The 26537-nt window shown below is 46.4% G+C and overlaps 1 protein-coding gene and 1 long non-coding RNA gene across 3 annotated transcripts in view; one reads left to right on the top strand and one right to left on the bottom strand.

Moving 5' to 3' along the window:
• Nucleotides 1-268: 268 nt before the first annotated feature.
• LOC119953064 lies at nt 269-17119 on the bottom strand. Its single transcript, XR_005457950.1, has 3 exons — nt 17026-17119; nt 4447-4501; nt 269-455 (listed from the first exon to the last, which is right to left on the bottom strand). It is a non-coding gene; the product is annotated as an uncharacterized LOC119953064 (long non-coding RNA).
• Nucleotides 17120-17261: 142 nt separating this feature from the next.
• rfng (RFNG O-fucosylpeptide 3-beta-N-acetylglucosaminyltransferase) overlaps nt 17262-26537 on the top strand; it is a 51745-nt gene continuing 42469 nt past the window's right edge. For both annotated transcript variants that reach the window (XM_038776952.1, XM_038776951.1), the window contains exon 1: nt 17262-17948. In XM_038776952.1, coding sequence (XP_038632880.1) covers nt 17439-17948 — 510 coding nt within the window. In that variant the 5' untranslated portion in view covers nt 17262-17438. The remainder of the gene's footprint in view (nt 17949-26537) is intronic.

Here is a 26537-nt window from a genome sequence, read left to right as displayed (position 1 = left end):
CCGGCCTCCCATCCTCCAGCTTGTATGAAATCAAGACCATCCTAAATCATATCCTAAACTGTACCAAGTCCCACCCATCCATCCCTTCTGTCTTTGCAGACCTGTTCTGGCTCCCAGTCAACCAACACATTCTTTTTTTTTTTTAAATTCTCAAACTTGTTTACAAATTCCTTCTTGACCTTGCCCCTCCTTAGATTTGTAACCTCCTTCAGACTTTTATGAATACTCCATGAATACTGTATTCCTCCAACTCTGACCTCTTACACTGCCCCACTCCCTGCACTCCATCATTACCGGTTAGTCAATCCCAGGTTCTGGCATTCCTCCCATAACTTCCAGACCTCTTTCTCGTCCACTAAGATCCAGCTTAAAAACTACCTCATTGATCAAGCTTTTACTTACCCATCACGGTATGTAGTGTCATTTTCATAGAGGTCTACAGCTCAGAAAAGGCCCTTTGAATAAATAAATAAATAATCTTTATTAGTGTCACAAGTCGGCTTACAATTACACTGCAATGAAGTTACTGTGAAACTTGTCTGTGCAGAGTCTGCACGTTCTCCCCATGTCTGTACGGGTTTTTTCCGGGTGCTCCAGTTTCCTCCCACAAGCCCCGAAAGATGTGCTTGTTAGGTGAATTGGACATTCTGAATTCTCCCTCAACGTACGGCCAGTCAAAAAACAACCACCTAAGTATTTTTATCTTCATGTCAATTTTTGTCTGATTGCACTTCTCTGAAACACCATGAGATATTTTCCTACGTAAAAAGGTGTTTTACACTTGCAAGTTGATGTTCAAACACCATTGCATTAATTTAAGGCTGCAGAGGACATCCATTCACCAATGGTTGTAATATGCATGGAGATGCCGATCCTTCTGCAGGGAAACAATTAGTGGAAGTGTTTAATTACAGCATGACAACATTTCAGAGCTATTTTCAATCTAAATGTGGATGTGGAACTGGAAAAATAAATTATGCACAGCCTTAGGATTTGTAATACACTATTAGCAGACGTCCGATGGTATTGCTCACAGCAAACCAGAGACTTTTCTATTTTATGACTAAAAGGAAAGGAAATATTATATCTTAATGGGAATGCATAGGGAGAGGAAGGACAAAAGAGGAAGATTATATGATGTAATAGGTAATCTATTATTTGAATATATTAGGAACATTATGTGAATATGGTGAATGTATTGATGATGAGACATGATGAGGCTAAGGTTCCATTTTCCCTTTCAATTGAACACAAAAATATATTGTGATACTTACTACTGGAAGTAAAACATTGTCTGATCATTTCCGATATGGTCATAGGGCAGCATGGTGCCACAGTGGTTACGGCGGCACAGTTGTTAGCACTGCTGCTTCATAGCGCCAAGGACCCGGGTTCAATTCCAACCTTGGGCGACTGTGTGGAGTTTGCTCATTGTCCCCGTGTCTGCATGGGTTTCTTCTGGGTGCTCCGGTTTCCTCCCACGGTCCAAAGATGTGCAGGTAGGTGAATAGGCCCTGATAAATTGCCCCTTCGTGTCCAAATATGAGGTGGGCTATGGGTTTACAGGGATGGCGGGGGGGTGGTTGATGCTCAGTAAGGTGGTCTTTCAGAGGGTCAGTGCAGACTCGATGGGTCGAATGGCCTCCTTCTGCACTGTAGGGATTCTATGATTAATTGATTGTTTTTTGTAGGATTGTGTGCAAATTGGCCGATCTGCACCCCACATTGCAAATGTTACTGTAGTTAAAAAGTACTTCATTGGTGTTGTCGTCTGACTTCCTGTATTCAATGTCACAGGAGATCATCTAGTAATTTGAACTACACAGAATGTATAGCACAGATAGAGAACAACTGATCCAAGTCAGGGCTTATGTTCCATAAGGGCTCCTGTCACCCCTCTTCACCTATCAGCATAACCTTCTATACCGTACTGTCTGAGGGATCAGAGGAGTGGAAAGTACAGAGGCAGAATAATTCAATGAGAAAAAAAACAATGAAGGAAAACGTACAAAGAAAGGTTTGAAAATGCAATTTGATGAGTACAGGGAGAGGAACCTTGGGATCTGGGAAGGGGTTAGAAAGAAAGAAATAGGAATTATATTTTCGGGGCGGCATGTTGGCGCAGTGGTTAGCACTGCTGTCTCATGGTGGTGAGGACCCGGGTTCGATCCTGGCCCCGGGTCACTGTCCGTGTGGAGTTTTCACATTCTCCCCATGTCTGTATGGGTCTCACCCCCACAACCCAAAGATGTGCAGGGTAGGTGAATTGGCTACGCTAAATTGCCCCTTAATTGGAAAAAAAAATTGGGTACTCTAAGTTTATTTTTTAAAAATAGTTATATTTTTGACTACGTTACGGTCTGTGGCAGCGATGTGTGCATCTGTGATAATTGGAGGGTAGCTGGTATATGGAGGAAGTGTGCATTTGGGGCTTGGAATCTGAACATTGGAGTTCTGGGAGTACAGGAAGGGAGTTGTTGGATATTGCTGTACTTGGGTGGGGTAGAATGGGGTGATAGCATGGGGTGTTCAAGCACTGGGAAGGGAAACGAGACCAGGATTCGAAGGAGGGGGGAATAGGGGAAAGTGAAGAATGGAGTTTGGAAGCAGTGAAGCAGAATATAAGAAACACCAGAGCAAGATTTATTATATATGGAAAGTATTACAACATAAACAGAAACAAAAGAATGTGTCATAATTTCCAACCACCGGTCCATTACATTCAAGACAAAACCAGATAGAGAAAAATTAATTGCACAAACGTCTATTAATAGAGCTTCAGGAGGCATTCTGGACATGCAAACAGTAAATTTTAAACACTGCTAGGAACCTGGAGCATAGGCAGCCTTGTGACCGAAAAATGAACTTTAAACACAGTGTCAGACTTCACTTGCATATTACTGGGAACCTGGAGGACTGGATAGTTCGCAGTCAAAATGTATCTAAATTCTGTTCCCAGGTGGCAAAATGTGTAATAAAATAAATAATTGAAATGTTCTTCTGAGGCCAAGGCTAAAAACAAAATGAATGTTCAACGTGCACTCCAAACATAGTATTGATTTACTGCAGTTGTAGAGTACAGGTAGGATAAATCTGTTGTCAGGTGGCTTGACTCAGGAACTAAATGGAATGAACTACCCCAGAGGAGGTAGTCTCAATCTGCCTTGGTGTCAATTAAGACTTTCATGTCTGATTTACATATAGGTTTGGTATCGGTGCAGAGCAATGTCCATTTTACACCAATGCTAAACTTGTCAAATATGAATGCAAAATCACCGTTACAGCAGGAACCTGAGGGCAAGGTCTGCTCAACCAAATGAAAAATGTTTGAATGCACTTTAAACCTAGGGGCAAGGTCGACTTAGCTGCCAAACAAATTACACATTCACTCACACGGAGAACTCGCAAGGGCCGGCTGACTGTTGAAAACATTGAAAATGTGGCTGAGGTCAGCCTGGAATAGCCAGACAATCAAAGGCATGTATAAGTAGTTGCTTAAGTGATTTATTTATTTATTTTTTAAAAAAATGTTAGATTACCCAATGCATTTTTCCAATTAAGGGGCAATTTAGCGTGGCCAATTCACCTACCCTGCACAGCTTTTGGGTTGTGGGGGCGAAACCCATGCAAACACAGGGAGAATGTGCAAACTCCATACGGATAGTGACCCAGAGCCGGCATCAAACCTGGGACCTCGGCGCCGTGAGGCTGCAGTGCTACCACTGCGCCACCGTGCTGCCCTTGCTTAAGTGGTTCATAACATGCCGGTGGGACGTGACAGGGTGGCACTGCTGCCCCACAGCTCCCAGGTTCAATTTCAGCCTCGGGTGACTGTCTGTGTGGAGTTTGCACATTCGCCCCATTTCTGTGTAGGTTCCTCCGGGTGCTCCGGTTTCCTCCCACAGTCCAAAGATATGCGTGTTAGGTGGATTGGCCGTGCTAAAATTGTCCCTTAGTGTCCAAAGCTGTGCAGGTTAGGTGGGGTCATGGGGATAGGGTGGGGGAGTGGGCTTAGGTAGGGTGCTCTTTCAGTGGGTCGGTCCAGACTTGATGGGCTGAATGGCCTCCTTCTGCACTGTAGGGATTCTATGAATATGGGACAAACTAGAGATCCTCCAAGTCTGACAAACAGCAAGTGCATGCTAGTTGCAGGATTTTTAAAGTATTCTATACATGAAAACTGCATCCAAACATTTTGTTTTAGTACATAAATTTATTGAATACCAAAGGTCATATCCCAAATACGTTTTCCAGGATTCAGGCCAAGATAAGTCATTGTAACCAAATAACCAGCTCTTCTACATTAAAAATGAACAGTTTAAATTAATAGCATAAATATTTTTCCTCTCTTGCAGATTAAGTGACAAATTAATTTGACCAAACTCTTTGAACTCACTGCTCCATTCATTTCGAACTCCAGTTGGTTTTTTATGCCATTTGTCTTACCTGCTTGAATTTTGTGGGATTGACAATTTGGAGACGTTTACTCATAGCACTGTTCCTGCAACAGAAGTGTTAAGATTTAACATCAATGAGTGAGGGGACAGCGCTTACATCAGAATTTTTCCAAGCATAAACTTGGCGAAGACTAGTACAGCAAATCATGACAGCATTAATGGGCCAAACATCCAAAATTCAACTTAAAATTGCCTTTCTTTCAGTTTCCCTATTTTAAAAGGGGTACTTGGGCCCACGGTGATTTTTTTTTGAGAGGAGAGGAGAGGAGACGAGAGACATCACCGAAAACGAGCGCCAGGTGGTCATATTGCTCTCCGCCTACGGCCCGCATATGTTTGGGGTGATTAGGAGCCTTACGTACCCAGCTGCGCCGGACACCAAAACATTTGATGAACTTGTGAACTTAGTGGGGCAACATTTTAACCCAACCCCGTCCACGATAGTCCAGCGTTACCGGTTTAATACTGCTGAGATGACCCCAGGAGAATCCCTTGCCGAGTTTCTAACCAGGCTACGCAGGATTGCGGAGTACTGTGACTATGGTGAGACTTTGTCAGAAATGTTGCACGACTATTTGGTTTGTAGTATTAACAATGCGGCCACCCAGAGAAAGTTGTTAGCTGAGCCAACATTGACATTTCAACAGGCCCCTGCCCCGACTGATACTTCGCATCTTCGTTCTTTTCTCGGCCTCGTAAACTATTACAGGAAGTTCCTCCCCAATCTGGCAACTACGCTGGCCCCGTTGCACCTTCTGCTAAAGAAGAATCACACCTGGGTTTGGGGTCAGCCGCAAGAAACCGTTTTCCAGCGGGTAAAACAACAATTGTCATCGTCTGGGTTACTAACCCACTATGATCCTGGAAAGGCTTTGCTCATCACATGTGATGCATCCCTGTATGGTATTGGGGCCGTCCTGTCCCACAAGATGGAGAATGAGGCCAAGTGGACGATAGCTTTCGCCTCCCGCACATTGACTACAGCGGAAAAGAAGTACACGCAGATCGAGAAGGAGGGCCTGGCGGTGGTCTTTGCGGTGAAACGTTTCCACCAGTACGTGTATGGCCGCCACTTCACTATTGTGACTGATCATAAGCCTCTGCTGGGACGTTTCCGAGAGGATAAGCCAATACCGCCCATTGCTTCCGCACGGATCCAGCGCTGGGTTTTGTTGCTCGCTGCCTACGAGTATTCTCTGAAGCACAAACCAGGAACCCAGATAGAGAATGCCGACGCACTGAGCCGATTGCCTTTATCGATCCGGCCCCATGTCGACCCCCACGACCGGTGAGGTGGTTGCAACCCTAAATTTTATGGACACAGCGGCATCACAGATCCGTGAGTGGACCCAGTCGGAGCCAGTCCTGTCAAAGGTTCGGCACATAGTCCTGTATGGAGGGCAGCATAGACAGCTCCCAGGCGAGTTGCGGGCATTTTTCTCCAAGCTATCAGGATTTAGCATGGAAGACAGTATCCTCTTGTGGAGGACGCGTGTGATTGTCCCGGAAAAAAGACAGGAGCTGATACTGAGAGACTTGCACAATGGGCATCCAGGCGTGACCAAAATGAAAATGTTGGCCCGGAGTTATGTCTGGTGGCCAGGCCTCGACAGCGACATTGAGAAGGTGGGCCAAAACTGCTCCATTTGCCAGGAGCATCAGAAGCTTCCTCCGGCCGCGCCCCTACATCACTGGGAATGGTCAGGGCGACCTTGTGCAGGCTTGCACGCAGATTTCGCCGGCCCTTTTCAAGGATCCATGTTCCTTCTACTAATCGATGCCCAGTCTAAATGGTTAGAGGTGCATAAGATGATAGGCACAACGTCCTGCGCAACAATCGACAAGATGTGTTTGTCTTTCAGTACACGTGGCCTCCCCGAGGTGCTGGTCACGGACAATGGCACTCTGTTCACAAGTGAGGAGTTTGCGAGATTCATGAAGATGAACAGCATACGCCATATCCGCACTGCCCCATACCACCCGGCTTCAAATGGGTTGGCGGAGCACGCAGCGCAGACATTCAAATGAGGCCTAAAGAAGCAGTCTTCTGGGTCAATGGTCATGGGACTGGCTCGTTTTTTGTTTTCATATAGGACTACCCCACATCCGGTGACTGGGGTAGCTCCCACGGAATTCCTAATGGGCTGGAGACTTCGCACCCGCTTTAGCATGGTTTTCTCGGACATTGGCGCAAAAGTACGCCGCACATAAGAACAGCAGGGACATGGTTTTTCTCGGCATCGGCCGATTCGCAATTTGCGCTCAGTGACCCAGTGTTCGTTCGGAATTTTGCTGTTGGTGCCCAGTGGGTCCCTGGCGTAATCTTTCGCCAAACGGACCCTATCTCTTACCAGGTGCAAGCCCAGGGTTGTCTCCAGCGCAAGCATGTAGACCACGTTCGGTCCAGAAGACCATCCCTTCCAAAGATTCCCCGCCCCCGGAGCTCACTTCTACAGCCACAGAGACCAGACACAATGGAAAGTATTCCTCACAGTTTTCCTCTGGTGCCGCACTTAAAGCCTGCGCAGGTCATTGCAGAGCCGCGTGGAGATAGAGATGCCGAGATGACGGAGGCAGCAGACTCCGACTCCTAGATGGAGACACAGGACGCCTCAGAGAGGGAATCCTCGGGCCCACGGGCTATGGATGTACAACCGTTATGCCGTTCATCACGGAAGCGACGTTCTCCGTCTCGTTACACGCCGCCCGATCCAGCGCCTCATACAAATGGTGTCCGGCCTGCGGCAAAATGAGTCCGACGCCCTCCTTCACCAGAGTCTTCGGTGGATTCCTTGGACTTTGCGGGGGGGAGGGATGTTATAACCTGCCTACTTACCATTGGCTGGGGACTAATGGCAATCCCACAATCCTTTGGGAGTATGAGCTTCCCCAATGAGGGGGCGGAGAAATCATTAGAAGATTCCCTGCATAAATAAAGCTGGCCAGTTTGGAACCGGCTGGAGAAGAGGAGAAGCAAAAGCAAAGGAGTTGCTGCTGCTGTGTATATATGTTATTGTAAATAAATGTTATTTCTTCCTATCCTTCAACTCGTGCTGGATTCTTCGTGGCCCTCACAAAATCCTCCTAACTTTTTTGGTTACTAAGGGCAATTTATCATGGCCAATCACGGGCAGCACAGTAGCATTGTGGATAGCACAAATGCTTCACAGCTCCAGGGTCCATGGTTTGATTCCGGCTTGGGTCACTGTCTGTGCGGAGTCTGCACATCCTCCCCGTGTGTGCGTGGGTTTCCTCCGGGTGCTCCGGTTTCCTCCCACAATCCAAAGATGTGCAGGTTAGGTGGATTGGCCATGATAAATTGCCCCTTGGTGTCCAAAATTGCCCTTAGTGTTGGGTGGGGTTACTGGATTATGGGGATAGGGTGCAGGTGTTGACCTTGGGTAGGGTGCTCTTTCCAAGAGCCGGTGCAGACTCGATGGGCCGAATGGCCTCCTTCTGCACTGTAAATTCTATGATACATCTATGATAAATCCTTTGGACTGTGGGAGGAAACTGGAGCACCTGGAGGAGACCCACGCAGACACGGGGAGAACGTGCAGACTCCGCACAGACAGTAACCCAGCATGGAATCGAACCTGGGACCCTGGCACTGTGAAGCCACAGTGCTATCCACTTATGCTACTGTGCTGCCCCAAATATACGGTTAGTTCACTTCAGTTTCCCATCAGTGGTAAATCTCCAGAATGCTGATAATGGGGCATTCAACTGTGCTAGTGCCATTGAATGTCATGGGGATATGGTTGGATTCTCTCTTGTTAGAGATGGTCAATTACTGGCATCTGTGAGGCTCTAATGTCACTTGTCATTTCTCAGCCCAAGCCTGGGTATTGTCCAGATCTTTCGGCATATCGGTGTGGACTGCTTCAGTATCTGAGATGTCACAAATGGTGCGGAACCTTGCGCAATCATCAGCAAACATCCCACTTCTGACCTTAGGATGGAGGGAAGATCATTGATGAATCTGGAGGGGCAGAGCTGGATCACTCACTCTGCACTTCTGACTGAAGATGGCTGCAAACCCTTCAGCCTAGTCTTTTCATGGTTGGTTGGGGCAGGACTGCAGAGCTTAGATCTGATCTGTTGGATGGGATGACTTGAATATCTATTGCATACTGCTTCTGTGTTTGGCATCAGGTTGATACATCAATATTAGTTATACCTGGTGGTGATCCTGGCATGTCCTCCTGTACTCTTCATTGAACCATGGTTGGACCCCCAGTTTGATGGTAATTTTAGAGTGGGGTGATAGGCCGGGCCACGAGTTTACAGATTGTGGTTGTTTACAGTTCTCCTGTTGATGATCTGCAGCGTGTAATGATTGCCCAGTTTTGAGTTGCTAGATCGGTTTGAAATCTATCCCATTTAGCTCAGTGGTTATGCCACACAACAAAATGGAAGTTTTCCTCAATGTGACGACGGGACTTGGTCTCCATAAGGAGTATGCAGCGGTCACTCCTACCAATATTGTCATGGACAAATGCAACAGGTAGTTTAGAACATAGAACATAGAACACTACAGCGCAGTACGGGCCCTTCGGCCCTCGATGTTGCGCCGACCCGTGAAACCATCTGAAGCCTATCTGACCTACACTATTCCATTTTCATCCATATGTCTATCCAGTGACCACTTAAATGCCCTTAAAGTTGGCGAGTCTACTACTGTTGTAGGCAGGGCGTTCCACGCCCCTACTACTCTCTGAGTAAAGAAACTGCCTCTGATATCTGTCCTATATCTATCACCCCTCAATTTAAAGCTATGTCCCCTCGTGTTGGTCATCACCATCCGAGGAAAAGGACTCTCACTGTCCACCCTGTCTAACCCTCTGACTATCTTATATGTCTCTATTAAGTCACCTCTCAGCCTTCTCCTCTCTAACGAAAACAACCTCAATTCCCTGAGCCTTTCCTCGTAAGACCTTCCCTCCATACCAGGCAACATCCTAGTAAATCTCCTCTGAACCCTTTCCAAAGCTTCCACATCCTTCCTATAATGTGGTGACCAGAACTGCACGCAGTACTCCAGGTGCAGCCGCACCAGAGTTATGTACAGCTGCAGCATGACCTTGTGGTTCCGAAACTCAATCCCCCTGCTTATAAAGGCTAGCACACCATATGCCTTCTTAACAGCCCTATTAACCTGGGTGGCAACTTTCAGGGATTTATGTACCTGGATGCCGAGATCTCTCTGTTCATCTACACTACCAAGAATCTTGCCATTAGCCCAGTACTCTGCATTCCTGTTACTCCTTCCAAAGTGAACCACCTCACACTTTTCCACATTAAACTCCATCTGCCACCTCTCAGCCCAGCTCTGCAGCTTATCTATGTCCCCCTGTATCCTATAACATCCTTCAGCACTATCCACAACTCCACCGACCTTCGTGTCATCTGCAAATTTACTAACCCATTCTTCTACACCCTCTTCCAGGTCATTTATAAAAATGACAAACATTTGCCCCAAAACAGTGGCCCCAAAACAGATCCTTGCGGTACACCACTAGTAACTGAACTCTAGGATGAACATTTGCCATCAACCACCACCCTCTGTCTTCTTTCAGCTAGCCAATTACTGATCCAAACCGCTAAATCACCTTCAATTCCATACTTCCTTATTTTCTGCAATAGCCTACCGTGGGGAACCTTATAAACGCCTTACTGAAATCCATATACACCACATCAACAGCTTTACCCTGATCCACCTGTTTGGTCACCTTCTCAAAAAACTCAATAAGGTTTGTGAGGCATGACCTACCCTTCACAAAACCGTGTTGACTATCGCTAATCAACTTGTTCTTTTCAAGATGATTATAAACCCTATCTCTTATAACCTTTTCCAACATTTTACCCACAACCGAAGTAAGGCTCACAGGTCTATAATTACCAGGTTGTCTCTACTCCCCTTCTTGAACAAGGGGACAACATTTGCTATCCTCCAGTCTTCCGGCACTATTCCTGTCGACAAAGACGACATAAAGATCAAGGACAAAGGCTCTGCAATCTCCTCCCTGGCTTCCCAGAGAATCCTAGGATAAATCCCATCTGGCCCAGGGGACTTATCTATTTTGACATTTTCCAAAATTGCTAACACCTCCTCCTTTTGAACCTCAATTCCATCTAGCCTAGTCGACTGAACCTGAGTGTTCTCCTCGACAACATTGTCTTTCTCCAGTGTAAACACTGACAAAAAATATCCATTTAACGCTTCCCCTATCTCCTCTGATTCCACACACAACTTTCCCCTACTATCCTTGATTGGCCCTAATCTTACTCTAGTCATTCTTTTGTTCCTGATATACCTATAGAAAGCCTTAGGGTTTTCCTTGATCCTATCCGCCAACGACTTTTCGTGTCCTCTCCTCGCTCTTCTTAACTCTCCCTTTAGGTCCTTCCTGGCTAACTTGTAACTCTCAAGTGCCCTAACTGAGCCTTCATGTCTCATCCTAACATAAGCCTCCTTCTTCCTCTTGACAAGTGCTTCAACTTCCTTAGTAAACCACGGTTCCCTTGCTCGACAACTTCCTCCCTGCCTGACAGGTACATACTTATCAAGGACACGCAGTAGCTGTTCCTTGAAAAAGCTCCACATTTCAATTGTACCCATCCCCTGCAGTTTCCTTCCCCATCCTATACATCCTAAATCTTGCCGAATAGCATCATAATTGCCTTTCCCCCAGCTATAATTCTTGCCTTGCGGTATATACCTATCCCTGCCCATTGCTAAAGTAAACATAACCGAGTTGTGATCACTATCACCAAAGTGCTCACCTACATCTAAATCTAACACCTGGCCGGGTTCATTACCCAGTACCAAATCCAATGTGGCCTCGCCCCTTGTTGGCCTGTCTACATACTGTGTCAGAAAACCCTCCTGCACACACTGCACAAAAACTGACCCATCTATAGTACTCGAACTATAGTATTTCCAGTCAATATTTGGAAAGTTAAAGTCCCCCATAACAACTACCCTGTTACTCTCGCTCCTGTCGAGAATCATCTTTGCAATCCTTTCCTCTATATCTCTGGAACTATTCGGAGGTCTATAGCCAACTCCCAACAGGGTGACCTCCCCTCTACTGTTCCTAACCTCGGCCCATACTACCTCAGTAGACGAGTCCTCAAGCGTCCTTTCTACCGCCGTAATACTTTCCTTGATTAACAATGCCACACCCCCCCCCCCCTTTTACCATCTTCTCTGTTCTTACAGAAACATCTAAATCCTGGAACCTGCAACAACCATTCCTGTCCCTGCTCTACCCATGTCTCCGAAATCGCCACAACATCGAGATCCCAGGTACCAACCCATGCTGCAAGCTCACCCACCTTATTCCGGATGCTCCTGGCGTTGAAGTAGACACACTTCAAACCAGCGTCCTGCTTGCCGGTGCCCTCTTTCGAACTTTTAACCCTATCCCTGACCTCACTACTCTCAAAATCCTGTACACTGGGACTACAATTTAGGTTCCCATCCCCCTGCTGAATTAGTTTAAACCCCCCCGAAGAGCACTAGCAAATCTCCCCCCCAGGATATTGGTACCCCTCTGGTTCAGGTGAAGACCATCCTGGTGAGGATGAGGTCAAGTAGGATCCCCCTCTAGTCAGTTCCCTCACCATCTGCTACAAACCCAGTCTTGCAACCATGTCTGTTATAGTACAGAGATGTAATATATATACTACTCATTTGTCTTGCCGAGTTGTATTTAACTTGATGATAAACAGGCAAAGTCTTCCAGTTGATGACAAATTATTTATTGATAACAAAATAATATACTTGTGAGTTCTTTCACTTTAATACTTTGACTAGTAATAGAATTTACTAAGATAAGATTAAATTAACAATTGATATAATACACTACACTCTGAGCTGGTCACGTCTATCCTCTCGCGGCGCTACACACACACTAACACTAAGAAAGAGGGGAATCTCCTTATATAGCTCCTGTCAGTGTTGCCATCTAGTGATCATCTGACTGCACATTAACTAATCATGTATGAACATATACAGAGATGTGATATCACTGCAGTCTCATGACGCCGAGGTCCCAGGTTCGATCCTGGCTCTGGGTCACTGTCCGTGTGGAGTTTGCACATTCTCCCCGTGTGTGCATGGGTTTCGCCCCCACAACCCAAAGATGTGCAAGGTAGGTGGATTGAACATGCTAAATTGCCCCTTAATTAGAAAAAAAAATGAATTGGGTACTCTAAATTTAAAAAAAAACAAAAAAAACATATAGAGATCACTACAATGTCCTTTAGGACTCTGGATTGCTAGTTCAATTACATTACCTCCGGGCACTGCGTCCCACTTGGAAATGTTGGCTTACCTGATGTTATTTCCATTACCCTAGACAGCGCCGGCCCTAGGGTTGCTGGCGCCCCGGGCAAGCTGAACTTCGGCGCCCTTGGGGGGGGGGGGGCCGAGAGGGGGGCGGGGCCGAGAGGGGGGGCGCGGACCCGAGGGGGGGAGCGGACCCGAGGGGGGGGCGGGGGCGGGGCGGACCCGAGGGGGGGGCGGGGGCGGGGGCGGGGCGGACCCGAGGGGGGGGGCGGACCCGAGGGGGGGGGGCGGGGCGGGGCAGGCGGACTCGAGGGGGGGGGCAGGGCGGGCGGACCCGAGGGGGGGGGGCGGGGCGGGCGGACCCGAGGGGGGGGGCGGGGCGGGCGGACCCGAGGGGGGGGGACGGACCCGGGTGGGGCGGGCAAGCGGACGGACTTTTGGGGGGGGGGACCGCCCTGGGGGAGTGCGGCCGCCGCGCATGCGCTGGTTGGCGCCGGCCCAACTGCGCATGCGCGGGACCCGAGTCTGGCGCCCCCTAGCACATGGCGCCCCGGGCAACAGCCCGAGTTGCCGGTGCCTTGAGCCGGCCCTGACCCTAGACCAAAGAGGGTTTGGGTTAATAGACCACGTTGGTCTCCACCAGGTAGAACTAATTCCTCCCAACCGCCAACCCTCCCTGTGGTGATATGCATCACTGTAAATACACAAGGGGTTAATGTAAATACACGTAGACTAGCTAGCCACTAGAGGGAGCACCAGAGACATGACACACAGACAGTAAACCAATAGGTCAGTAAGATAGGATACGGCCAATGGGCATTCACGACACACACAGAGGTGGCACTACCACAGGGGGGCATTACACCAACCCATATAAAAGGACACAGCACACATGATCTTCCACTTTCCAGTGGAGACACTCAGTGAGTACAGACACAGGGTTGATTCAACACATCACACCCACCACGTGGATTGTAGCAGACTGGTTCGTCAGTCTGAGTAGCTATAGCAGGATTAACAGGAGAGTCGAATCCAAGTAGGAGAATCGTTAACAGTTTAATAAATGTGTTAAAGCTATCTCCGAGTCTGGACCTTCCTTTGTCAGAATGCACATCAAGGAAGCAGCTTATGCCACGTCAAAGCATAACAAAACATGGTACCCAGGAGTGACCTGTTTAAATCCATATAGTTACAATTCAGCAGACAGTGACAACCAGCAACAGCAGCCAGGCAAGATGATGTTCAAGATTCCGGTTCCACAGCAGCTCAGGTACCAAGGCAATCTCAGTGAAAACTGGCGTGCGTTCAGGCAGAGATTCGAGATCTACCTGGTAGCGTCCGACCTAGATGGTGTGGCGGATGCAGAGAAAGTAAAGCTTCTACTCACCGTTGCGGGTCCAAGAGCAGCTGAAATCTTCCAGACCTTCAAATACTCAAAGGTGCAAAACAAAAGCGACTTCCAGGCAGTCCTGGACAAATTCCAAGAATTCTGTGAGGAACATACAGGAAAAAACAGTAAAGGAGGCGCCAAAACTCACCACGAGGTAGGCTTGCAGCAACGAACGGCAGTTTTGATTTGCAGCCATCTTGGAAAAGGTGCTGCACATGCGCAGTTGCGCGAAGAGCGCACAGAACGAGAAGCAGCGCATGCGCAATTGTGAAAAAGGCCCCAAGTAAAGGAACAGCGATATGCGCATGCGCAATCGCTTCCTACAACCTATGTCACATGCTTCATGATGTCAGAGGCTCTGGACTACGCCCACTTAAAGGGGAAATGTCCCAAAACACGAAAAAAAAAATTTTAAGTCTCAAAACCAGATTCTTTCACCTGGAACGACAGCACAATGACTGAAATTCGACCAGTAGCTGAAAGTAACCTCCGCAGAACCCTGCAACAAGCAGTTAGCACCGCCCAAAGAGATGATACAGTCCTTGAAGACTATGACTCAGACCTTGAATTCTTCTTTGGACATTGTGAGCCCAATGCCAGCTCCGACACAAAATGTGATGATTATGGTCTTGGAAGACAATGACTCAGACGAAGATTTCACCTTGGGTGGTGGCTACCCCAGTACCAAATCCGAACCGCAACTATAAGTGTTATACATTGAAGACCCCGACGACGAGTTCTTTGGATTGGGGAATCCTCAGCCCAGCATTTATGACATCCCGACTCGTGAGTGCAGGATTATGCTGCGGCCTGATGCCAAGAGACAGAGAGTGGTACAAGCCCACAGAGAGCGGCCTGCTGCCACACAGAGAGTGGTCCACGCACTGCGAAGAGTTCCCGACTCCACACAGAGAGTGGTCCACTCACCACAAAGGGTCCCAGCCTCCACAGAGAAAGCAATGAAAGACCCCACAGCGAGACAACTGCACGTGACTCCAGTGACACAAGCCTCCACAGCGAGCTCGTGAACAGACTCCACGATAGAAGCAATGCAAGACTCCAAAGCGCAGTCCTTGCATGAACAAGACCATGAGGATCTAGCAACCTCCTCTGAGCAACCATCAGCAGACGATGCAAGTCTGCCACGCTCAACTGAACAACAGAAAGACTATGACAGTCTGCCATGCTCAAGTGCACAGCAAGAAGACTATGACAGTCTACCACGCTCACGTGAACAACAAAGCAACTATGACAGTCCACCCAGAGTGCTTGAGCCACCAGAAGAAGACTCTGACAGTCTACCCAGCTCAAGTGAACGACAAGAAGACACTGAGGCTCTACTCACTGTATGTGTGACAAGTGACGACGGCATCCCACGTCCCACACCAGATGTGCAACGTGACAGACCTCAGCTAGTGTGTACAGAGGCACTCGACAATCACAGTGAGACTACTGGTGACTCCGGTGACACCACGTTACTTCAAACCTCATTCGCTCGAGCCTCTCCACAAGCAAATGCATTCCTGAATGTTTTGACTCCGGAGGGGGAGCATCACAAAACTTCAGAAGATTCAAGTGAACCTGAAATGACTCCAGATGGGAAGCTCCAAGAAGCCAAAACTGACTCAGGTGAAACAGACCAGACTCCAGACGGGGAGCATCGACAAGCCAAAGCTGATTCAAGTAAGCCGGACTTGACTCCAGACGGGGAGTGCCGCAAACTCAGTGACGGCACGCTCAAGGAAACAGCAGATGCCACAAAGCACGCTGACACAAGTAACTGTGTGAAGGACTCGTATTATCCACAGACTGTGGTCCTTGAGCGTAACAAACACAACAACAAAACCAACCAACACAATAACGATATCAAAGACAACATCCAGCAGCGTACCAAATGCAACAGCGTCGACAACAAGCACGACAAACACAACGCCACTGGAACTACGACTGGTACAACATGGTATGACTCTGCAAATGCAGGACACTTACTGCTCAGCTCTGTACCATGACATACCATGGCGGGACGACACAGATTGCATACATCGCTACCACAAGCATCGGAAGAAAAAAAGACTCCAAATCAGACAATAGTGATTTGACCACTTCTTGGTTCCTTATGCACAGGGACACTGACGGCATTTACAAAGCAATGCCACCATCAACATCACCACCTCACCAACCAAACAAGAAAGACACTCGACCATAATGATTAATGAATTTTGGACTCATGCATATGATTTGGACTTATTGTTTAATGATCACTGTTATCATAACTTGCACATAGCATCACTTATCTACCTGTTTTTGTTCAATTTTCTTTAACACTTTACAGAAAATATGTAACACGAAAAAAGGGGGGATGTGGTGATATGCATCACTGTAAATACACAAGGGGTTAATGTAAATACACGTAGACTAGCTAGACTAGAGGGAGCACCAGAGACATGACACACAGTCAACCAATAGGTCAGTAAGATAGGACACGACCAATGGGCATTCACGACACACACACAGAGGTGACACTACTACAGGGGGGCATTACACCAACCCATATAAAATGACACAGCACACATGAACGTCCTCTTTCCAGTGGAGACACTTAGTGAGTACACAGGGTTGATTTGAAACACATCACACCCACCACGTGGATTGTAACAGACTGGTTTGTCAGTCTGAGTAGCTATAGCAGGATTAACAGGAGAGCAGAATCCAAGTAGGAGAATCGTTAACAGTTTAATAAATGTGTTAAAGCTATCTCCAAGTCTGAACCTTCCTTTGTCAGAGTGCACATCAAGGAAGCAGCTTAAGCTCCCTCAAGAGCATAACAAAACACTCCCCATCCCAATTATTTAACACAATACCATGCTTAAAGTTTTCCATACCTTTCTTGAATTTTTCACTTTATGGAAAGGCATTAAAAAAAAATGAAAAGTTGGAGCAAAGTTCTGCCCTGTAACTGTCATTGGGGGGGGGGGGGGGGGGTGTGAAAGAATGTTTTTGCCCACATTGTGTGAATTAGATTGGGAAGAAGCCTAGTCCTCCAAGTGAGGTGGCGATCCAGTTCAAAGGCAGGGCAGCACTTCCCCAGCTGTTGTGAGCTCTTGCATGTTTGCTGGCTGCTTGTTGATCCTTAGGGGGGGGTGTTGGAAACAAACAGTGCTGCCAGCGAGCACGGTGTGAGTGGGAGAGAGTTTGGGGGCTGTGACAGCGGCGGGCGTCCCAGCAGACATGGTCCTGGAACTGCCCCAACAGCAGCTCCCCTGCCCCAGGGGGCTGAGAGACTGAGCAGCAGACGATGCGTTTACGTGGGAGCGCAAACAGCAAACTCTGTTTCCTGCTCGCCCTCACCCTCTGCGCCTCTCTGCTGCTCCTGATGGGACTCCAGCAGTGGGGACCCTCGGACCTGAAGCTGTCGCGACCCCCGCGGCCCCCCAGAACCCTCGGGAATGCGACCCGGGCTCGAGGCATCTCCAGGCAGGAGAGCCGGACGGGACGTCCCTCAGCCGGGAGGCTCACGAGCGACTCCCCCGGTGCCGCGGGGAGGGAGCGGAGCCGGCACCGAGCTGCCAAACTCCTTCTCCGCACTCGTGTCAGAGAGAAGGGGCTGCAGGGCTTTGGGAGCGATCAGCTTGGTCTTGGAGCCGAGGAGAAAGCTGCAGCGCTGCTGTGGGACGCCCCCCTGCACAGCAGCAAGCATAAAATGCAGCTCAGTGACATTTTTATTGCTGTGAAAACGACTCGGAAGTATCACAAAGCCAGACTGGACCTGCTCTTTCAGACCTGGATCTCACTGGTACAGGAACAGGTGAGTGTGCTTTGTTTGGGAGCCCTTCACATACAGTCCAGATTTTGCTTTGTTTCTGCAGAATCCCCCCCCCCCCAGCCCAGAGGGAGCTGGCTAGCTGACTCTTTCTACAGCCACTGCTGTGCTTGTGTTCTGGCCTCTAGTGAATCATTTTGTAATGTGAATCCTGGCAGGCTGCTTGATTGTGGAGGCTATCACAATCGATCCTGATCCTATCATCAACTAACATCCTCACACACACACATATATCAACAGGGATCCTGATGAGGAGTGGATAGCCTAATCGATTTCCCTCACCTAAGCTCAGTGATGTTGTGACTACTTAAAATCATTCCTCTGGCATCTTTGCTCACATCCACTAAGTCAGCAGAGAACAAGAACCAAGCCAGGATCTGTATGGATCAATTCCAAACTGTTTAAGACCGTTATTCAGTATATAGCAGCTTCCCATTTGATTTAGTCAAGCCAAAAGTTAATGCTTGAACCTTGTCTCAGAAGAAGACATTTCCAACGCGCACGATGCAGTAGGTAACATATAAAAACCTATTTGCTCCTAACCCTATCCAAATGTTTGTTTGACCCTCCTGTTGTGTTTTCCAGTGACTACTCCTGGCCAAACCAAAATACTTGTGAGCAGAAAGGCACTTCAAAAAATATGCTGTCATCCATAGAGGATCTGTTTTCATTCTGTCTCTCCTCACCCCTGAAATAGTTTCTAACATTTATATAATGGCAGGAACTCTCCATTGAATGTCAGAATTGCAAAGCCAATTCTAATTGGTATTTTGTGGAATATTAATAATGCTGTTATTTATTTCCTAGGGGTGGCACTCTTCGTCCAAGAAGCTTGTTAGGATAATTTAAAAATGATGTTATCATTGTACCGGAGAGATAATGGACAAAACTGAACCTTTGACAATTTTTTCATAGAATCCATAGAATCCCTACATTGCAGAAGGAGGCCATTCGGCCCATCAAGTCTACACCCACCCTCTGAAAGAGCACCCTACCTAGGCCCACTGCCTACCTAGGGAAAAAAGCAAATTACGGCGGATGCTGGAATCTGAAACGAAAGGGAAAATGCTGAAAAATCTCAGCAGGTCTGGCAGCATCTGTAGGGAGAGAAAAGAGCTAACGTTTCGAGTCCGATGACTCTTTGTCAAAGCATCGGACTCGAAACGTTAGCTCTTTTCTCTCCCTACAGATGCTGCCAGACATGCTGAGATTTTCCAGCATTTTCCCACTCCCTACCTAGGCCCACTTCCCCGCCCTATCCCTATAACCCCACCTAACCTTTTGGGCACAAAGGGACAAATTAGCATGGCCAATCCACCTAACCTGCACATCTTTGGACTGTGGGAGGAAACCGGAGCACCCGGAGGAAACCCACACAGACACGGGGAGAATGTGCAAAGGGACTCGAGGCTGGAATTTAACCGGGGTCCCTGGTTCTGTGAGGCAGCAGTGCTAACCACTATGTCACTGTGCTGAGTACTTTTAATATGATGAGATGAATGAAATCCTCGTGTCTTGTCTCCTGAGATCTAATTTATGTTATTTGCCTGGTTATATTTGTACCATGGCATTTACATCTTGTGATTAGCCAAACATCTGACATTTTAGTGCACGTCTTTCTGGCACAGAGCAACTAGTAGGCTTTTAAAATGCACTAACTGCTTTAACAATGAATGATTGATGTGAGTCTGATGCAGTTTTATCTCAGCTGATTGCTTAGTTTTTTGTACTGGATGTTTTTGTTTTACTAGAGGGTGAACTAGGGACTATTTGCCCCTATTTATATTAATAAGTAGAGTCATCAGCATGCCTGGTTTGATGCTGTGAATTTTCCGCTACAGTCACGATGGCTACTATTTCAGCAGCCACTCAGAAAGCCCCTCTTGACAAGACACGCTGCTTATGGCTCTTGATATTGGAGTTCTTCAATCTGTCACTGGTTTAAAAAAAAAACTTTCAAAAAGGTTGAGGGAGCTCTTCTTCCCTTGATGCTCAATAATTTGACCTCCAAGAAAATATCTTGCAACTAGAATATATGCAAAAGCTGTTTTAAGAAAGACAGAATTTAATCCCTTGCAGTAATCTTGCAGCGGAACCGATCTACCTGACTACGTTCAGGTTGTAGAAATGCTTGTATAGTTTCTATTTACATTCTGGTTACTTAGGGTGGAACGGTAGCACAGTGGTTAGCACTGTTGCTTCACAGTCCCAGGTTCGATTCTCGCTTGGGTCACTGTCTGTGCGGAGTCTGCACGTTCTCCTCATATCTGCATGGGTTTCCTCCGGGTGCTCCGGCTTCCTCCCACAAGTCCCCGAGTGCTTGTTGGGTGGATTGGACATTCTGAATTCTCCATCAGTGTACCCAAAATGGTGCCGGAAATGGTGACAATAAACATTATTATTATTACTTCAGGATAACTCCATCCTTTTGCGGTTGTGTAGCAATCTAGAGGAGATACGGAGAAATCCAATATCCTTGACTACTTCAAAACATGATTAAGGCAACATTTAAATCTAACAGTTACAAGCTGGCCGTTCAGGATCATCCCTCATCCCAACTTTAGGGAAGTTTTGGGCAGCACGGTGGCACAGTTGGTTAGCCCTGTTGCCTCACGGCGCCGAGGTCACGGCTCTGGGTCACTGTCCGTGTGGAGTTTTCACATTGTCCCCGTGTTTGCGTGGGTTTCACCACCACAAACCAAAAGGTGTGCAGGCTACGTGGATTGGCCATGCTAAATTGCCACTTAATTGGAAAAATTAATTGGGTATATTACATTTATTTTAAAAAAAACTTTAGGGAAGATTTTTATTCTTTTTTTTAAAATTTAGAGTACTCAATTATTTTTTTCCAATTAAGGGGCAATTTAGTGTGGCCAACCTACCTCACCTGCACATCTTTGGGTTGTGGGGGTGAAACCCACGCAGACATGGGGAGAATGTGCAAAGTCCACACGGACAGTGACCCAGGGCCGAGATTCGAACCCGGGTCCTCAGCGCCACAGTCCCAGTGCTAACCACTGCCCCGCATGCCGCTCTGACTTTACGGAATTTGTCGGTTCAGTGCTGGCCTACTAAGCTGGAGAACCCATTAGAATTCCCCCTTTTTATTTAAACAACTGGATCAACCACATCTACAGAAAAATAGCTGGATGGTTTAATATAAACTGTGGTTTGAATGTTTCAGTTGATTTTGAGGAGTTGTTTAAACCCCTGGAGATTTTGATGTTAGTCGTGTACAAGATTTCAGGAGTGAACAGTCTGAAGTGTCAGATTTAGTCGCTAGCAGCCCTTTTATCCCCGTAGACTACTGACTCTCCGGTTTTAGTTTATTTATTTTCGGCACATAGAGGCTCCAAATTGAACAAACTATGGTTTTATATATCGGAACGGTATGGGTTATTGGAGCAGTACCATACAGTATCAGATCATTGTACCCAACTGAAGCAAGGGGTATAAAATAACAAAATTCAAAGCATGCTATGTTCTCAGAAAATATATGTTGAGAGTAAAACATGCAAAATCAACAGGAGGTTCTCTGTTGTTTTTAATGTGAAGCCTCCTTTGCGTGTTAGCAAGCAATCACTGTTTTCGAACTGAATCGAAAGCCCTAGTCTAGGGAAGAAGTGTTTTTATTTTCAATGTCTCATTGTTTTAAATTTATTTTCCTTTGTTCAGTTTCTATACCTTCCACTCTCTTTCCCTTCCCCCATCCCCCGCTGGTTCCTTTTTAAAAAAATGAATGCCAGATGTCAGTTAATGCTGAGGACTGTCAGATTACAGAAGTTCTGTATGAGGAGGCATATTAAGTTTTTGCGCTGTTTCTGTGAGGAGATCTCCCTCACCGTCAGTGAGGCAGGTACGTGGCCACAAACTGTTGATTTCTGCCTTGCAGGAAAATGAACACAATGCTAATTTAGTCAGATGCCTTCAGATCTCTTTCAGTAAAAGGATGGATAGATTTGTGACAGGGTTGAATGTTTAATTAATGTTTTCGGAAGAGAAGAAATATTAGCCATCCCTTGATTTGCCTTTGTTAGTTTTGTCACGGCGCGCTGGACTAGTGCGCAGTCAATTCCAGCCCCACTACTGCGCAGTCAATTCCAGCCCCACTTCACCTGGAGTCTCCACACAATTTAAATTGACTCTTAATTTTAAAAATACCTGAGGTCTTTTGTCTCTGGCTGCCTAATATCTACAGTCATCAGGTTTGTAAATTTAAACACAATTAACTTTTATTAATAACAATAACTATAATTGAATAGGCAACAAATACAACTGGCTAACTACTATCATTTCTACCCCCCCCCCCCCCCTCCCAATTAACTTATCCCACCTTCTACACACACACAAGACAGACAAACACAGAGGGGAAAGAGGGGATGTAAACATAATACGAAAAATAAAAGGATAAAAATCTCTGTTTCAGATGGACGTCTTCCAGTTAGATTCTTTCAGTCTAGGCCTGCAGTTGGATGAGATCTTTGCTTTCAGTCTGTAATGGTTTTACTGTAGACTCCTCAGGGTCTCAAGACTTCTCTGCAGACTCAGAAACAGCATGCAGGAAACATTTGGGAGAAAGCGAGAGCAACACACAGCCTCTCCTCAGGGTCCAAGAGCTTTCTGCTGCGTTCTCTGAATAATCCCTAACTGGCAGGACCCAATCACTGTCTGTTGCCAGGCAGAATACAGTCCCTTGCCAATTCATTGGCCACCAACCAACCAATGAAACCAAATCCTTCTAATCTCTCTATTTTGCAACTTTTGAGTTCCTCACTTCCCCTGCTCAACTTAAAGGTATGTCTCCATAGAAGATCCATGGACCAAAAACAAGTTTAAAAAAAATAAAAAAATTTAGAGTACCCAATTCTTTTTTATTCCAATTAAGGGGCAATTTAGCATGGCCAATCCACCTATACTGCACATCCTTTGGGTTGTGGGGGGGGGGCAAAACCCACGCAGACACGGTGAGAATGTGCAAACTCCACATGGACAATGACCCAGAGCCGGGATTGAACCTCGGACCTCGGTGCTGTGAGGCAGCAGTGCTAACCACTCACCGTTTGTCAATCCAAAAAGAGAACAAAATTAGGATTAACAGTGTTCACTTAAATTTGACAATCCACACAGATGGGGTTTAGTGTTAATTCCAGACATTGTATGTTGAGGAAGGATGAATTTAAAGGTAGCCTGTATCTTAAAACAGACTTATTGGCAAGACAGCAAAGTAAAGGCACCAACTCTCCCAGTTCCTCTCCGACACCCGGGGTGAACTGGTTTATATTATCGTGCAATTATTCTCAAATTCTTCCTCAGCTGGGGGCAGCTGTGCTTAATTACCAACTTGAAGCATATATTCTATTGCAGCACCCTTTCAACATTAACTTTTAGTTCTGGGAAACCCTCTCGATGCATTTTCCAGCATTGGCTGTAATGTACAAATTGAGTCAACTGATTTTGTGGCATAGTGGTGCGTTCTGATCACACACAGTGGAACTTCCAAACTTTATAGAGCAAAAGGGAAAGAATGCGTTGCCACGACACAGTGTAAAATTTCTAAATGATTGACTGGAAACTGAAATGTAAAAGAAATTGCTCCAAATAAATCCTCAGACGATTTATAATCTGTAGCTGTTTGTCAATGAGCGAAGTGGCATTCCAGAATTTGATTGAATTATTTGAGATAAAAAGAATATCTGTGTGTATTGGAAATCTGAAAGAAAAATCTTGGAATGTGGAGTAGATAAATTGCCATCTGGAAGAGCAGAGAAGTTAACATTTTTGGTTCACCTCTTCATCCCCTTGAGCTACATGCCTATGTTATTGAAATCTTTTCAATTTCAGTGTCGTGCCGACTACATTTAATGCAAAAATCTGGATAAAAACAATCATGTAATTAATACTTAATTCATTTTGCTACACCTGTTACTATTACTTTGAAACATTCTTCATTGCAAATTAAAGGAGTAAAGTCATCAGTAGATTAACATCGTCTAGTAAGGGTTTTGGTCCCCTTACCTAAGAAAAGATAAACCGGCAGTTGGTGGCAGTCCAGAGAAGGTTCACTAGGTTGATCCCTGGTTTGAAGGGATTTTCTTATGAGGAGAGATGAGTAGATTGGGCCTATACTCATTGGAATTTAGAAGAATGAGAAGTGGCCTTATTGAGACATACAGGATTCTCAGAGGGCCTGACGGTAGATGCTAAGAGGTTGTTTCCTCTTGTGTGGGAGAGTCTAGGACCAGAGGACATAATTTCAGAGTAAGGAGTCGCCCATTTAAGGTGGGGAGGAATTTCTTCTCTGATGGTAGAGAATCTGGAATTCTTCACCACAGAGGGCCGAAGAGGCTGCGTCATTAAGTATGTTCAAGGCTGAGATAAACATAGGGCAGCACGGTGGCGCAGCGGTTAGCATTGCTGCCTCACGGCGCCGAGGTCCCAGGTTCGATCCCGGCTCTGGGTCACCGTCCGTGTGGAGTTTGCACATTCTCCCCGTGTTTGCGTGGGTTTCGCCCCCACAACCCAAAAAGATGTGCAGGTTAGGTGGATTGGCCACGCTAGATTGCCGCTTAATTGGAAAAAATAATTGGGTACTCTAAATTTTTTAAAAAGGCTGAGATAAACAGATTTTCAATCTGTAAAGGAATCAAGGGTTATGGGGATAAGGTGGGAAATTGGGTGGGGGGGGGGGGGGGGGGGGGGGCTGGAGAGTGATGTGATGGTGTCAAAGAAAATCAACTGAGAAAATCTGCCCGAAGTAGAAAGATAGAGTAAGAGCCTTTTTTTTGCAACATTGACAAGGAGTCCTGAATAGTCTGATTCCTCTCAGGTTTGAGGGTAAAGGGTATAATAGAATGGCTGGAGAAAATTCCGCAGAGGAAGAGTGAGCAGTTCAAGTCGTTTTTGTCACTTTGGAGGCAATGATATGCGAAAGAGCAAGATAATATTGTTGTGAAGGCATTTTGAGGCGCAGAGCATTAGATTGAATGCCAGCCTCCCACATCCCAGCCAGTTGGCTACAAGCAGATTATGCAAACACATGTTTTGATAGATGTTGCAGAGGGGAATGGTCTGGATTTCAAAGGTATTGGACAGATCTTGGAGCGCAAAACAGAACCAGTGCCCTTGCCGAGAAGACAAAGGCAGAGTTTTGATCAAAGGTCACAGACCCGAAACATTAACTGTCTCTTTCTCCACAGATACTCTCAGACCTGCTGAATGTTTCCAGCATTCAGTATTTTTGTTTTATGACAATAATTGTAGTGGAGGAGTCTGGCACACATAGTTTAACATGGGACTGAGCACAGTCCACGAACTGAAGCAGTCCACGTGCAGATGCAGCAAGACCTGGACAATATCCAGTCTTGAGCTGACAAGTGGTAAGTAACATTTGCACCACACAAGTGTCAGGCAATGACCATCTCCAATAAGAGAGAATCAAACTATCCCCCCTTGACATTCAATGGCATTACCATCACTGAGTCCGCCACTATCAACATCCTGGAGGTTACCATTGACCAGAAACTGAACTGGTCTAGCCATATAAATACTGTGGCTACAAGAGCAGGTCAGAGGCTAGGAATGCTGCAGCGAGTAACTCACCTCCTGACTCCCCAAAGTCGGTCCACCACCTACCTACAAGGCACAAGTCAGGAATGTGATGGAATACTCTCCACTTGCCTGGATGAGTGCAGCTTCAACAACATCCAAGAAGCTCAACACCATCCAGAACAAAGCAGCCCACTTGATTGCTACCCCTTCCACAAACATTAACTCCCTCCACCACCAACGCACAGTAGCAGCCGTGTGTCATCTACAAGATGCACTGCAGGAACTCACCAGGGTCCTTAGGCAGCACCTTCCAAGCCCACGACCTTGAAGTACAAGGGCAGCAGATACATGGGAACACCACCACTTGGAAGTTCCCCTTCAAGTCACTCACCATCCTGACTGCGAAATATATCGCCGTTCCTTCATTGTTGCTGGGGCAAAATCCTGGAACTCCTTCCCTAACAGCGCTGTGGTTGTACCTACACCACGTGGACTGCAATGGTTTAAGAAGGCAGCTCACCACCACCTTCTCAAGGACAATTATGGATGGACAATAAATGCTGGCTTAACCAGTGAAGCCCATGTCCTGTAAACATGAATTTTAAAAAAGTACCACCCACGCAGTGATGTAAGCAAACTCACCTAGGGGTCAGTCGAGAAATGGACAAGCGATATCACCTAGCCTGAAACTTTTACTGTATATATGTATATAATCCTTATAGTAAATATATATACAGTTAACCTACTTCAGACTATGAAGACTTGATTAAGACCTCCTGAATATTATCCACCTCCCTACCACAATAACTTAATTGGATTCATATTGAAAATGTAAAGAAATCCAAAATAAAGTAGCCAATTTTATTGGGATGAAAGCTAACCTAACCCAGGTTAACTGCTTGGTAAAAGTGGCAAATCCAACAATGGACCAGGAGTGGGAGATATTTAAATACAATGTAGGCAGGCATAGGTTAAATACCTTCTGTCGAAGAGTAAAAGGCAGGGGTGGGGGTGGTTTGCAGATCA

This window comes from Scyliorhinus canicula, chromosome 18 (genome assembly GCF_902713615.1).
Source record: "Scyliorhinus canicula chromosome 18, sScyCan1.1, whole genome shotgun sequence".
Taxonomy (NCBI): domain Eukaryota; kingdom Metazoa; phylum Chordata; class Chondrichthyes; order Carcharhiniformes; family Scyliorhinidae; genus Scyliorhinus; species Scyliorhinus canicula.
This window is presented reverse-complemented; position numbering and strand designations above follow the sequence as displayed.